This window comes from Panicum virgatum, chromosome 8N, assembly GCF_016808335.1.
Source record: "Panicum virgatum strain AP13 chromosome 8N, P.virgatum_v5, whole genome shotgun sequence".
In the NCBI taxonomy this organism is placed as follows: Eukaryota; Viridiplantae; Streptophyta; class Magnoliopsida; order Poales; family Poaceae; genus Panicum; species Panicum virgatum.
The window spans coordinates 37,336,565-37,352,119 of NC_053152.1; the positions used below are offsets into that span (position 1 = coordinate 37,336,565).

General features: G+C 53.1%; 1 protein-coding gene across 1 annotated transcript; it reads left to right on the forward strand.

Annotated features, from left to right (window-relative positions):
* The first annotated feature begins 8,296 nt into the window (after positions 1-8,296).
* On the forward strand, positions 8,297-15,213 carry LOC120685780 (extensin-like). Its single transcript, XM_039967867.1, has one exon. It carries the CDS (start codon positions 8,793-8,795, stop codon positions 10,029-10,031), a length of 1,239 nt encoding a protein of 412 aa, XP_039823801.1. The 5' UTR covers positions 8,297-8,792; the 3' UTR covers positions 10,032-15,213.
* Positions 15,214-15,555: the final 342 nt, after the last annotated feature.

The window sequence follows — 15,555 nt, forward strand, 5'->3', positions numbered from 1 at the left end:
GTGGCAGACAGGTCCAAACAACTGAACCTATCCGCCAGGGGGCCAGGGCGCCGGGGTGCTGCATACCGCAAATCAGCATCTGACAAACAGCTAAGTTGAAGTTTTCTTCTATTCCAAAAATTTCAACTAGTACAAGGTTTGTTACATAACACAAAAGATACAAAGCCCAGCTCAAGGGTCTGCAGGATCCCGCTTGAAGTAGGCGGCAACGAAGTCGACGACCTCCCGCACGCTGTCCCGAGCGGCGGCCTCCGTCTCCGCGACAGGACCATCGACCACGGGCGTCAGCGAGATGGACGGGTCGTGGCTCCGGAGGCAGGTCAGGATGTGCTCCGCCACCATCCAGATCAACTCGCGACTCTCGGCTTTGAGCTGACCAGAAAGGACCGGCTCTAGATGCCGGAGCCTATCCGAAGCAGAACTCAGCACTGGGAGGGCGTCAGCTATCGAAGCTGGCGGCTCCGCCACCTGGATTGGGCTCATTCCAAGTGGCACCAGTGCTAGGCTCGCTTCGGCCGCCCAGTCAGTGATCCGCTGGGCCCCAACGCGCTGGTCCTCCTGGTGCTTCCGGACCGCCTCTTGGACCACCTCTTGCATCCGAGAGTCCAGAGCCGCCTTGGCCACCTCCACCTCATGGGACCTCTCCTCGATCTCGGCCTTCCTCTTCTCCGACCACTCCTTCAGCTTCTTGACGGAGTCCCGCTGACGCCCAGGTTCCTTCTCTATGCCGGTGGCATGGGACTCCCGCTTGGAGAGGGACTTCCGGACCTCCTCCAGCTCCGCCTCGGCAGCGGCCAGCTTGCTGGCCCTCTCCTCCAGCTATTTCTGCCATCCAGCCAGGGTCCCAGAGAGCTCGTCCAGCTCCTGCCTGTGGATGTCGAGACCCTGGCTGCGGGTCTCAAGCTCGGACTGCTGGGCAGCAAGCCGACTCTCAAGGTCGGACCGCTGAGCCGCAAAGCTAACAACCTACAGGGCGAAGGTCTCCTCCCGCTGGGCCAGGGCCTTCTCCCGGCTCGATACTGCAAGCTCCTGGTTGAACACCTTCAGAAGGTTGGCTCGGTAGGCCTCTTGGTCGGCTTTGAGCTTTGACCGAGCTTCCGCAGCACGGGAGGCTTCCGCATTCATGTGCTCTTCCAGGCGGGTGTGCCAGTCGGAGAGACGCTGGCGTTCGCTCTCCAGGGCAGACCAATCCCGCCGAAAGGCTGCCTCGGTGGAAGAGGTTGCCTCCTCTATCGACCGCCGGACCTGGATCAGCACCTGGGGAAGGAGAGTCGCTTCCTCCTCCGGGGGTTGGAGCTGCAGGAGCTGCCTGCCGAAGACCACCTCCAACTCCTCCTCTGCAACAGGACCGGAGCTGGAGGTGGGAGCTTCCGGTACAGACATCGGGGCTTCAGTAGACGTTGTGCCCGCAGCGGCTGTGCCCAGCACCGGCGCCCCCGCCGCCGCCGTATCAGGTGCGGCTGCGCCTAGCTCCGGCGCCGCCGCTGCGTCGGGCGCGGCTGCGCCCAGCTACGGCGCCTCCGCCGCCGCTGGGTCGGCCGCGGCTGCGCCCAGCTCCGGCGCCTCCGCCGCCGCTGCGTCGGCCGCGGCTGCGCCCAGCCCCGGTGTCTCCGCCGCCGCTGCGTCGGCCGTGGTTGCGCCCAACCCCGGTGTCTCATCCGCCACTGCGTCAGACGCAGCTGCGCCTAGCACTGGTGCCTCCGCTGCCGCTACGTCCGCTGCGCCCGTCGCCACCGCGTCGGGCACCACCGGGCTAGCAGAGGTCGCTGCACCTGGGGTTCCCGCTCCCGCCGTCGCACCCGCTGTCATCACAGAGGTCCCGGTCGCCTGGGCACTGGCCGACGAGCTGGCGATGGTAGAAGAACTGCTGGGGCGAGGAGCCCTGACAACAAAGTGGAGAAGCCTTCAGCAAAAAGCAGAGCACCTGGCACAAGGGAAGAGAGCAGGATAACACTAACCCAGAAGTGCCGGGTACCCAGCGTCCTCGGAGGCTCGACCTCCGCTCCTGCTGTTGCTGCTGTTGCTGCCGGCGGGAGGTATCTCTCGGCGGCGATGGTGGCGGCGCAGTCGCCCAGGAGGACCCGCGAGGGCCGGCGGCCCGGGAGCTACCCTGGCCCGCGCCATCAGCGGTCCTCTGACGCTTCGCGGAGGGCTCCGTGACCAGGGTCCCGTCGCCCCTGAGTAACCTGCGCCGGCCTGTGTCTCCTGACGATGTGCCGGAGCTGCCCCGCACCTGGCTGGAACCGGCTGTGGCGGTGCTACTGGCCATAGCCTGCTTCCCCTTCATCGTAGGCCCGGATCCTGCGGTGCTTAGTGTAGCTTGATTCCCGGACGCGCCAGGGATCCGGAGCCCACGTTTCGGGTCACCTCCGGTCTGGCGTGGGGCCAGCCCCCCGTCGTCAAGAGTTTGCAGGGTAGCCAGCACCGCCACCCTCGCGGAGTCGTCGCAGATGGGGACAATACCCTGGGGGAGGATCAGGTTATCCGGGATGAAGGCGTCCCCCGTCACAGCCCGCACTAGGACCTCCAAGGCTTCCTGAGTCAGGTCGCTCCCCTGTCCGCGGTGGGTCCTGCTGCAGTCGTCTAGGCCGGTGAAGCTCCAAGCGGGGCGTGGGCGCTGCTTCAGGGGGGCGATCCGACGCTTCAGGAAATCTCCGAGCACGTGCCACGAGGTGAGGCCGTTCTTCGCCAGTGACCTGATCTTGCCCATCACATAGTCGAATTCCGACTGCAGGGACGGCTTGGCCCTCTAGGATCCACGGTCGGTGGCAGGTCCCTCGGTCGGCTGGGCGAGGCGCTCGTTGGCTTCGGTGGTGGCGATCACCCAATCCCTGCGCCGCTCCTCCCACTTCCCGCCAGTAAGGCCGGGAATGTAAGGCATCGGTAGGTCACTCCTCATCTGGAAGTAGTACCCCCCCCCCATTTCGTCCTTGCTCCTTCCGGACCTCACCAGGACAAAGAAGTAGCGGAAGAGGATGACGCAGGGCCGCACTCCCACAAACATCTCGCACAAATGCACGAAGATAGACGTCAGGAGGAGGGAGTGGGGCGTCAGGTGCTGAAGTTGGAGGCCGAAGTCTTCCAGCAGCAGTAGCAGGAACGAAGAGATTGGCAGCCCCACGTCGGTGGAGATGTGCGAGGTGAATAGCACAAACTCCCCGGTGCGGAGGTTGCCGAGGGGAACCGAGCCTGCTCGGACCCCCCAGCCGGTCTCCTGAGCACTCCACCCAAGCAAGCGGCGCACCGTGTTCAACTTATCCTCGGACTGAAACGGCGGGGATGAGCAAGGGATACCATCTCTCTATGGAGCTGAGGAGCAGCCTGTGTGGGGGAGCAAGGGGCAAGGAAAGCTCGAAGGCAAAGGGGCGCAAAGGTTGGAAGGAAGAAGGCGAATGCGGGAAAGTAACCACGGTATACGGTTCGCCCCGTTATAAAGCCTGACTCAACCGGCGCGCCCCGGAACCGTCGCTGGAACCCAAGCGACGCCCGCACCTGGAGTTAACCGCTCAGTCCCTGACAAGGGGGCCCAGGCCCATCTGTCAAGGAGGGCGGGTAACCAACAAAGGTGTGAAAAGGCGGGATCTGAACAGTGGCCCACGCGCGAAGCGAGGCGGAAACTGAGCTGACGTGCGCGTATTAAGCGCTGGCGTGGCCGAGCTTTTCGGGACTGTGCCGGTGGTAAATGTACCGTCAACAATGCCGAGCGTCGCGCGCGTGACGAGGTGAACCACCGTGCGTGGGGGCCATGAGTCAGTAAGCCGTTGCGATGTGATGAGGCAGCAAACAACCCAACGGATGGTCAAAGCCGGTCAAGGCCCCTGCAGTAAGAAGCTTCAAGCTATGCAGAGCCAAATCTCAGTAGTGGCCCCACCTGCGGGTTCGTACCTCCCCTAAGGTGGGCCCGGGGGCCACTGTCGGTACCCTGTAACAGGGATACCCACTCTTACTGCGGCAAGGCAGGACCCGCGTAGTTATCCGTAACTGCGCGCAAAGGACGGAGTAGCCAGGCCCCGCGGGTCAGGCTCTTTCCTCACCAAGCCAATGGCCCCGGACCCGTCCTCCGCCTGGGGATGGGTCCGGAGACGCCACATGTCCCTAAGGAAGGAAAACTCCGAGCTGACAGCCGAGGCCTTGGACCCCCCATAGGGGTCCGGGACCTCCTGCGTCCATCCGGACCTCCCTTACCGCGTGGGGGTCCGGAGCCGCCACGTGACCCGGAGGCACGGGCGCGGACTCGTGCGCAAGTCTTCCGCTGGAAGAATCGCGCGCCCACCGCATTTAATGCAGATGGTAGAGGCGTGCTCTGTCGCCGCGGCACGCGGGACAGCCTTTGTCAGACCTCACTGTGCACCACGTATTACCAAGGTACACAGTGTAGCCGCCTGTGCCGCACCCGCGCAGAGCCCGTCTGCCGCATTAATTGGATACGACGGCACGACACTTTTCCATCATGCCTCCTACGCCGCAAGCTACGCGGCCCGTTCAGCTACGTGGCAGGCAACGCCGTTAGCTATGCTTGGCGCCGCTCCTTTAAGACAGCGCCTGGACACGCCGGACGGAGGATTTCCGGGAGCAGGCATGGAATCCAGGAGATGGATCTCCTTCGCCTGCAACGCCATAATTATAAACAGTACGTTATCTTGTACTTCATTGTTGGGCCCACCTGTCGGGGTCCCAACGGCCATGTACGCGCCCCCTTGAGATATAAAAGGGAGGCGCTCGCTGTACACAACAGGCTCTCCAGACACACACAAGCTCTCGCGAACTCTCTCGAGGCAAGGCAATACAACACACAGTGGACGTAGGGTATTACGCTCCGGCGGCCTGAACCACTCTAATCCCGCTGTGTTCATCGTGTTCTTGAGCGAGATCGAACTAGGACTAGCTAACCCCTGAGTACACACCCTCTGGACTTAGGCGGGTGCCTTCCGCCACCCGGCTGTGGTTTGTAGCACCACGACAACGTCCCCTTATTTTGCTCCAATAAAAACTGTTTAGCTTTATTTATTTTAAAAAAATCTGTGTCGCTTTCTTATTTATAAAAATCTGTTTGCCTTTTTGTCGTCGCTGACAAATATTGTTTTCTACATGTGTGGTGAGCTCTCGCAGTCACACTCATTCTACCAGCATAATTGAGTGTAGTCGTGTAGAGATGAAGAAAAACGGAATAGGAGAAAGGAGGAAAGGGACAAGTGTATGTCATCGGAGACGGACTCGTGGGTCACGTTCGCGTCACTGAAATGTTTGCTGTTCCTACTTTTCTAGAGTGCATGTGTGCAGATAAAAATGTGTATGTATAATGAATTGAGCTTATTTGTCAAGCAAAAAAATTCTGTATTGTTACCTAAATATCTGCTGTATTTTTATGTGGATGCATTTTGTAGCTCAGAGGTAAGGCCTTCTCCGGTGGTGGGTGTGCTACGTGGCGTAAAAGATGTCAAAGATGCTGGGTGCGATTTTACTTCTCCCTTTACTACGCCTTGTTTAGTTGCGTAAAGATTTGGGTGTAAAACACTGTAGCACTTTCATTTGTATTTGATAATTATTGTCCCGTCATGAGTTAACTAGGCTCAAAAGATTCGTCTCGCAAATTACAATCTAACTGTGTAATTAGTTATTTTATTTAGCTACATTTAATACTTCATGCATGCGTTGAAACATTCGATGTGATGGGGAATCTTGTAAAATTTTGGAATTTTGAAGGAAACTAAACAGGGCCAAGTCATTCCCCCCAACGTATGGGGCCCAGAGTACATAAAAGGCCATGTTTGGTTGTGTTGTGAAAAGATTTTGATGAGAGAGAAACGATGCTTTGACTACTAATTAGGGATAGTAAATAAAGTCTAATTACAAAATTACCTCCACAATTATGGTACTGTAGCAGTTGTTCTAACTAATGAGGCATTTGACCGTACGATTGGAGGATGTTTGAGCACGGTTACTGTAGCATCACTGTAGCCAATCATGATGAGACTTGGCTCATTAGATTCGTTTCGAAAATTTACACCCATTCCTAAAAAAGTTTTGCAAATAGACTTCATTTAATACTACATGCGGGCATTCGTCTTTTAGTGAAATCTTGATGTGATTGTTAGCCAAACATGACCAAAAATTTAATTTTCTCTCGAAAGAACAACCTGCACACTGCTCACGAAGTCCCATTTATGTTATTTAATTGGCAGGCACCGAATCCTTCTTTGTCCGAAGGAGAGGGTGCGGTTTTCTCCGGCGGTCAGGTGCGATTTCCACCCACCACTGGAGAAAGCCTAACCAAAACCAGTTTCCTTGACATGACCAACTTGTTCCTTACAAGAAAGAAACTGTTGAGCTGACCCATGTATGTGGTTCCTCATCTAAAACGGCATCGCTACTCTATAAGGACTCTTCTCAAGGTGACAATCAGAAACTGCGATAAAATTCTAGATCATGACCACCAGTAAGGATGTGAAGAAGATAATTGATTGGGAGAACAGTGCACCAAAGCAAGTTTAAATTCCATTCAAGTCAGCCTATGATCCTCTCCTGTACTGATTGCAACAGGTTTTTGTTTTCGTATATCCAACTTTGAGTTGGAAATATTCATGTTGATAGCTTTTGGTTCCAGTAATCTTGCAATTGGATCGGATTCAACTTTTTTATTCTATCCGAAATACTTGTATAGAGAGTCTACATATTACTTCACTTGGGACAAGGATAAAATGTTATGAAAGCCTAGAGAACATCGGACTCAGATTGGGAAGCTGGTGTATATATGTGCATTGTATTTTCAACTATGTTACTGATTATCTCCATGAAACAATTCTCCTTAGTTGTGTACTCTTGTCAAGCTGTCATTTTATATGCTTTATTTTATTTTCTAATAGATTAATAGATGAACACTCAAGAGACCATTATAGAGAGCTTACCTTTTCTAATAGGGGCAACAATGCTAAAATTCATTTTCTAAAACATGTGCATGCTTTGTGTACGTACACTCTACTAGAAAAAGCTTGTATATTTTTAATGTGTATGTTGGAGAAAATATCTGTATTTTTGACATATAGCACGCGCGTGTCACTCTACAAGGGTTCACTTAAGCTAATGGCAAACAATTGCTACTAAACTTTATGTGAGAGGACCGTACATTTTCAGTACAAGTGCACAAAGCTGGACTCTTTCTTCAGTAAATATTCATTTGATTCTTTTTAAAAAAATGATATCATTGCCACGTGTAAGCGTTAACTATAAATATAAAATTCTAATTCTGGATTTTTTAAAACATGTGCGCGGCACGCACATGGTCATCTACTAGTTGAGCTTATTTGTCAAGCAAAAAAATGATGTATTGTTACCTAAATATCTGCCGTATTTTTCTGTGGATACATTTTGTAGCTCAGAGGTAACCAAAACCAGCTTACTTGACATGACCAATTTGTTCCTTACAAGAAAGAACTACCAACATCAGCTTGGAAAATACTTCAAAAACCCTGATTTTTTTTCGAATGATTAAACCAACAGTAAGTAAGTTTTTGTACCAAACAACTTGAAATGTCATGATCTCATAGTTGAAAAAAAAACAATTATTTTTTTTGAAGGAAACAGCAGGAGCACTGCTATAACATTTAAGAGAGGAAGCAACTAGGATCATACAAAATTTGATTACATAACAAAACTAGGAAACTCAAAGAACTCAACAAAACAAAGGTATAGTTGAAAAAAAATATGGTCTTAAAAGTTATAGTTATTCTTTTTTCTTGTAACAGCACAGGAAGCAATTTGCAAGTTACAGAGCATAGGATCAATCTAACCTTTTGTCTCCCAAGGAATAAAAATGAAGAAAAACAGATTGAAAGATGGAAGCAATGTCCATTTGCAGCCAAAAACAGTTGTGTCACGCATAGGGATGGTAATGGGTCTAAATCCATCGGGTTTTGCCATCCCAAACCCAAACCCATGAAAATTATTTGAACCCATTAAAAAACTCATACCCTTGACGGGTTTAGAATTTTGCCCAAACCCAAACCCATCGAGTTAGCGGGTACCCACGGGTCGTCCGTGGGTTTACTATACAATTTTTTCTCATGATCAATAAGTTTAATATCATAAACATCATTGTAGTGTATTATGAGTAAAAAATATATGTTCACTAAAAATTACAAAAGAAATAAGTATATAAATAACAAGTTCTATATTTAAATGATCATAACACCATACAATGTCACAAATCTATCGTATGCATGTATAAACACGACAACTGCAAAGCGACAACACCCATACCCACCACTTAAGGGTCACTAAAATAAGAATTGAAGGAAAGAGATGTTAAATTTATTATAATCTCACAAAATAAAATGACAATTGCTCTATATTGGATCGGGTTTAAAAAAAACCGATAGGTTCACGGGTTCGGGTATTATAGGAACAAACTCGTGCCCATAAACCCAACGGGTAGGACTTTGTGCCCATTAGCAAACCCACGGGTCTAAAAGTTGACCCAAATCCGTACCCTAATAGAGAAAAAACCCGTCGGATTTCGGATTTCGGGTACCCTAACAGAGAAAAAACCCGTCGGATTTAGGATTTCGGCTACCCATTGCTATCCAAGTCACGCAGGAAGCATCCATCTGCCCGTCATCAGACAAACAAAGGCATCAGCAAATTAATTGCAGCCAGATCGAAGAAACCAAGAGCACAAGGTCAAAATCAGTCCTCAAATCTGCGAGGCACTCGCGTCCCAGATCCATCGTCAGAGCCTCCCGGCATCAGATACCTTCCTTGCCGCCGCGCCGAGCTCCAAAAGCAAGCAGCCGGCCATGTCCTCGGCCTCCGGCGCCGGCGCCGGCGGCCGGCGCATCACCATCAAGTCCATCTCCTGCCGCGGCGTCAAGGCCTTCGTCCCGTTCCAGAAGCCGCCGCTCTACGCCGCGGTGTCCCTCGGGGGCCGCCGGGAGAAGACAGCGCCCGACGCCGACGGCGGCGAGTGCCCGGACTGGGACGACGCGGCGTTCGCCTTCGACCTCGACGGGGATGGCGGTGGCCAGCAGCAGCTGCAGCAGCTGGTGGTGGAGTTCGAGGTTAAGGCGCAGGTGGCGCTCCTCGGCACCAAGCTCGTCGGCACGGCTAGCGTGCCAGTGGCCGACCTGGCGGCGCCCGGAGTGGGAGGCGCCGGCGCGGCGCTGCGGCACGTCAGCTACCAGGTGAGCGCCCCCGACGGCAAGCCCAACGGCACGCTCAGCTTCGCATACGCCATCAGCGGTGGCCCCGGCACCGGCGCGCGTCCGCAACCGCAGCAGCCCTACTACCCGGCGCCGGATCAAAATCCGAGCTTTTGCTGCGCGCCTCCGCCGAGCGCACCCTATCCTGCTCCCGCGGCGGCAAACTTCGCGCCACCGAGCGGCGCGTACCCTCCGCCACAGCAGCCGTCGCCGCCGCCGGCTTCCGCTCCTCTCTACCCGCCGCTGGAAGACTTGCTCCCGCCGAGCAGCTACCCCCCTCCCGCAGCGCCTAATCTACAGTTCCCATCGCCAAACAGCAGCAGCAGCTACCCGCCGCCGCCGCCGCCGACGGCGGCTGTTACAGCGTACCCGCCGCCACCAGTGTCATGTACCGCCTATCCGGCGCCACCGGCAGAGTACTCCAGCTACCCGCCGCCGCCGACGGCGGCATACCCACCACCACCTGCGTCATGCGCAGCCTGTCCTTCGGCGCCTCCGGCACCGTACTACAGCTACCCGCCGCCACAATCGGCCACCTACCCGCCGGCGCCGCCGAGCGGCTACCCACCGCTTCCGGCGTCCAATTTGACCCCTCCGACCAGCACCTACCCGCCGCCGGCGGAGTCAGGCTCGGGCTCGGCCTACCCAGTTTATCCCAGATCGGCGCCTTCGCCTTCGCCGCCGCCGCCGCCGAGCACGGTGGACCGTGCGCTGCCGTACTACCCGGCGCCGCCCGGCGGCTCGTACTACCCTCCGCCGGGGACGCGGCACCCCGAGCTCGACGGCGCGGCCACGACGCTGCACTACTACCCGCCGCCGGGGACTCGGTACCCGTAGGAGGCACTCGGGGAAAAAATCTGCAGTCTTGTGATGGCTGACGAAAATGTTTCCAGGAGTTTTTTTATTATTTTTTGAGGCCCCAGTTCCTTTTTCTCTGGCATATTTTAGTCCGTAGGTTTGGTTAGCATAGTTGATCAGCAAAATGGTTTTTGGACCAAACGATTAAAACTGCGAAAGGAGTAGAGATATGGGAGAGGCTAATAGTTGCTCATCAGTTACCTGAAACATGATGAAAGTTAAATCTATGATCATACCATGCATCCATCTACTAGTATTATTCTTTCTCCTGTTTTCTCAGCTCCGTACAATTGACGGTCCTATGCATTTTTATTCATTTTGATGTTCCAGGGATTTCTTTTTTAGCTTCTAGCATATCAATTTTTTTACTACAAAACTTTTTGCACAAATAGGTGCTAATTCGCGAGTTGAATCTAATGAGCCAAATTAATTCATAGTTTGCTATAGTGATGCTACAGTAACCATCCGCTAATTATGGATTAATATATTTTATTAAATTTGTCTTATAGTTTAGCCCCGGTGTTCTCCAGTTAATTTTGTAATTAGACTTATTACTTATAATTACTAAATTTCTCTTTAGTGTGATATAGTCTAAAGTTTAGTCCCTGGATGACCTCCCACTGTTGGCGGTCCACGGTTCTAGCATCCCCACCACGCTGTTTGGCTTCCCTCTAGTCCCATGATCCCATCTCTGTCAACATATCCAGGACCTCAAACATCCCCCCCCCCACACACACACGGAGTTCCGTTTTCAGAAAAGTTGTTGAAATTTGACATCTAAGATGTCTCCCTTCATTTCAAATTAGAGGTTGTTTTATCTTTGTAAATACATAGTCATTCCTATGTACTAGACCACGACTCCCGCGTCGCCTCCGCGTCAGGCGACAGGGAGCGAAACCCTAACCCTAGCCGCCGCCCCTCTTCCCCTCTGCTCTCTCCGTCACGCCGCTGCCCGAGGAGCCTCCGGAAGCCCGTGAGGTGTCGAGGACGGCGGCGGCGCGGCCATTTTCCCCTACCTCGGGGGCGGCAGGGCAGGCGCGGCCGTCCGGCCTCCTGAGGGCACCGGCGGCGGCGGCGGAGTTTGGGTGCCACAGATCCGGCGTTACCCCGGCTGGATCCGGTGGCCGCACGGCGGGGGAGCGCATGTCTGTGGTGGGGCGTGTTGCGGCGGCGGCCTTTGGCCGGTGCGATTGGCGCTGGCATTGGCGGCGGCCGTCACAACAGCTTCGGGCGGCGCCTCGTGGTCTCAGACGGCGGTCAGCGCAAGGGCCTGAGGCGAACAGGCGCTGCCCTGGGCAGGGACGGCGGCGGCAGCGTCGGCGGCGGCCTGTGAGGTGCAGGGCGTGGAAGCTTGATGCCGCGGGAGGCTCTGCGCGGGGGGCGCCGGCGTGGCTGGCCGCTCGGGGCCATGGTGGCCTGGAGGTGGTGCCGGCGGACATCTGCGTGTAGGCTGTGGGGACGGAGGTGATGGCTGGTGCTCCCTGTCTCTCCTCGACATCGTTGCGGATTCGGCGCTGCTTCGGTGGTGGGGCCGGGTGGCTTGCGCTGGGTGCTCCCAGTACACTGGTGTGCTCTCGTGGTGCCGTGGTGGCATTCCGTAGTGTGCCGAGTGATCTCTCTAGCAGAGGCGTTGCGGAGGCGACGAGAAGCATGCTGCTGCTTATTGCCCGTGAGTGTGCGACAGGCACGACATTGATCTAGGCGAAGGCCTTCACCGGTGCTCTTGCCGGTGGTAGTGGTGGCGGCGCCCTTGGGGCGTCGTTCTTCCTGTTGGGGAACCACTACGAGGTGTCGTGTCCTGAAACTTGAGTTTTCAGGGTGAAAACCCGGTCTAGTGTTATGGACGAGCGACGCCGGTGCCATTCGCGTCGTATCCTTCCTGGAGGCGCCGCTTATAGAGACCCATCACGGCTTTGTGGCAATGTTGGTGGTGGTCTGGTTGGCCCGTGTGCAGTGGCTGAGAAGGTGCGTGGGGTCAGTGTGATGGCGGCGAGGTGCAAAGGGCCCATGGATGCTGCATGCTCGGGCTGGCGCGCTTGGTGCGGTGACCCCGGTGTCGGTTGGGCGGAGGTGTCGCTCTCATGGCGGTTTCATATATCTGAGTCCTTGGCAGAGGAGTGAGAGGCGCATATTTTACCTTGGTATACTTGAAGCTCCACTGCATATAATCTGCAAGCTTTTTTATATTGTCTATTGACAACAATGGATCATCAAAGAGCTCTTTCCCCATCTCCTCCTGGGCAGACTGTGGAAGAGACTGAAAAGATACTACTCGAACAGTAGGATTCCTTGACCCTTCAGCCTTATCATCACCAATTCCAGCAGCAGCGGAGGTATTTTCAACAGCTGTAGACGGAGTGAGCTTGGGTGCTTCGGGATTCGACTCCTTTGATGTTCCAGATATGCCTGCATCTTGACAGATAGCAGGACGGTTTTCGATTAACCCAATTACTGGCGACTCGGGGGCTGATCGAGTAGTGGTTTCTAGATCCCTTTACACCCAGTTACGAAAGTCTTGGACTTGACTTTTCTCATGCTCAAGAAGATATTGGATCCTACACAAGTAATATTCAGAATAAGAAAGCTGAGGCTAATTGAATCTAATTTGAGAAGTTTAGATTCTTAGTGGCCACTATCGAGGCGATATGTTTTCCTCTGCAACAAAGATCCAGGAGCTGCTTTACGCTTCTTATCGCCACCAGATTGGGCGGCATCTTCGAAAGAGGGAGGCATGCAGTACCATGTCTTATAATTCTTCTGCAAAAAATAAAATTCATCAGAACACCAGAGAGCTCATCTCCATGCACTCGACAATGCTTCTTAATACTTACCCAGGTCTTCTCGGGTGGATTGACTGCCGAGAAGAGTGCTGGCAACACCAATGACTTGTCGAAATTATCAAGTACTTTGCAACATCTTCTGACTACTTCAGAATGAGCCATAGCTTTTGGAGAGAGACTGGTGGGGTCTTTTGTACCTTCATATCTGAAGGCAGGATGCTTCCGACGCTGAAGAGGTTGAATCCGACGACTCACAAAGGAAAAGACTACATGATTACTAGTAATTCCTTTGTCTTTGAATTTTGCAATGGCGCCAAGAATACATTCGACTTGACTGCCACCAGGTCCGGTACTCGACCAGTTTGCTTGGACTTGGGGGCGCCAGCAATCCTTTCTGGAAGTAGAGATTCGAAGTTCCCGACATGAAACCAGAAACTTTTCCACTCGGTTCCTTTACCCGCTGGATCATAAGATAAGTACTCGTCTCGGGTCTCAGGACAGAGCACTAATTCACATCCCCCGACGATGGCGGGTTTAGTGGCATTTGGAATGGGTACATGGGTGAAAAAAAATATTAGAAAAGATGGAAGTGGGGAAGGATACCAAGGAATGCTTCGCAGAAATGGGTGAATATAGAAAGATGCAAGATGGATTGTGGAGTCAGATGACGCAATTGGATTCCCCAGAAGTGCAGAAGAGCATAGAAGAACTCAGAAACAGGTACTGCAAGACCACATTTCATGAAATCACGAAACACAATGGTTTCAAGTGTACCTTCAAAAGGATAATCTTCTCCTTCGCCTGTGCGCCATTGGATCACAGCTTGACTCTGGAGAAGGCCCATATTCTCCAATTCTTGTACAGCTGCTTCAGACATTTTGCTTTTGCGCCAGCCGGTGGAAAGATTCGCAACCGCTTCATCTTCGATTTTGGACTTGTTCTTCTTGGGAGCCATCTCAGTGTCACGAGCTATGCTCAGGGGCTACGAGAGGGGCTAATCGATGGCACAAGTAATTGGGGAGTTTGGATTTAAATTTGACGGCGGCCAGGAGTCAAAGGGGTAAAACCTTAGAAGTCACCGCATGGGTTTATACGGTCTCCAATGGCAATTATGTGAATACCTGAAAGATCAATAGATTGTTCACTTCTCTGAGCAGTTTTACCATATATTTTGTCATGAGTTTTTGATCCTCAAATCTAAATTGAGAGATTTAAATTCAAGACTCGGGGGCTGCAGGATATGTGTATCAGAGATTTATTTTTCAATTTTTTTGGAAAAGGATGAAGGGAAAAGACTGAAGTAACCCTCAGCCTGATTCTGCGATTCAACCTAAGGCTCGGGGGCTACTCCATATGGAGCGCGAGTACTTCGCGCACCATATATGATCAAGATTTCGGGGCTTGAGCACATCACAGTCTCGAAGCAACCGGAAGTACTTGGAGGACTACTCGACGTATCTGAAGGAAGACCCAGAAGCAACCAGAAGGACGTTCTGACTGCTTGAAGTACTCGAAGACGCCCAGCCAAGTACTCGACGCCTGCAGGACTCGGCTACGAAGAGCTCGGGGGGCTTGTCAGACCCGGGGCAGCGGGACTGCTTATAGGCATAGAATGTTCTAGAGTAAGGGATAACTTATGGATGGACCTTACCTCTCTTGTAACTACCCGAATAGGCGTAGAACTAGCTGCAATACAAAGAAAACTACCCGATTGTGTTGTAGTAGGACTCGAACTGTACTCAGTTAGGACTTTCCATGTAACCCTGCCCCCCCCGGGTATATAAGGGCGGGCAGGTACCCCCTCAAAACATCAACACCTAAGGCAATACAAACCACCACATAGGACTAGGGTATTACGCAACTCGCGGTCCGAACCTGTCTAAATCTTTGTGTTTCTTGCACCATCGAGTTCCAGAGCAGCCGATCTCTACCTACAAACCTTACTGCTAAGGGTATCTCTGAGCAGACTTGGCGGTAAACACCGACAGTGGGAGAGGCGAGGCCCCCACGCAGAGTGGCCAGGATCAGTGATTTTCATCGGCGCTGCGACGGGGTGTTCTGTTGAGGCTCCTTTGGGACAGAGGGGATCGACGATCGTGTGTGTGGCTTGAGGGTGTTCTCCCATGGTGGAGGAGTTCAAGGTGCCGCTCAGGATTGCAGCGGGCCGCGGCTTAGGCGTGGCGTAGCGTTGGCGACGACGGCGCAGTTCGTGGTGGCTTCTTTTGCTTCCTCTTCCAGTTTGTGGTGGTGTAGTGTTTTGTTGGGTGTGTTGTTTGCATGTGTTGTTTGTGTGGTGGTGGTGTTCGCTTCGACGCGTTATGTACGAATGCTTCTTCTTCTTATATGATGTGGCAGTACTCCTGCTTTTTATTAAAAAAAAATTCCGATGTACTATGTGCGGCGGATATGGGTAAGGGCGATTTGTAAATGTGTTCCTCTTACCAATCTTCGCCCACGTTGGGTTCGTGGGTCAAATGCACCACCGAAATTGCCATTCCCGGCATTGGCGGCGATGCCGTGGCAGCGACGGATTTCAAGCCAAGCTGTCGGAAAAGGACACGGATCCGGTGCAGTAACTGCACGTGCAGTACTGCACCGGATCTCCGTCGGTCTGAAAATCCAACAAAGCACGCAGTGTACCCGAAAATGGGTTCGCTCAGATTCCTAGAGTTAAAATTCCAAATCCAAATGTGGACCTAAAAATAATAGAAAATAAAAAGGCA

Coding starts and splice junctions, on each gene's coding strand:
- LOC120685780 (XM_039967867.1), top strand. CDS start 8,793: ATGTCCTCGGCCTCCGGCGCCGGCGCCGGCGGCCGGCGCATCACCATC.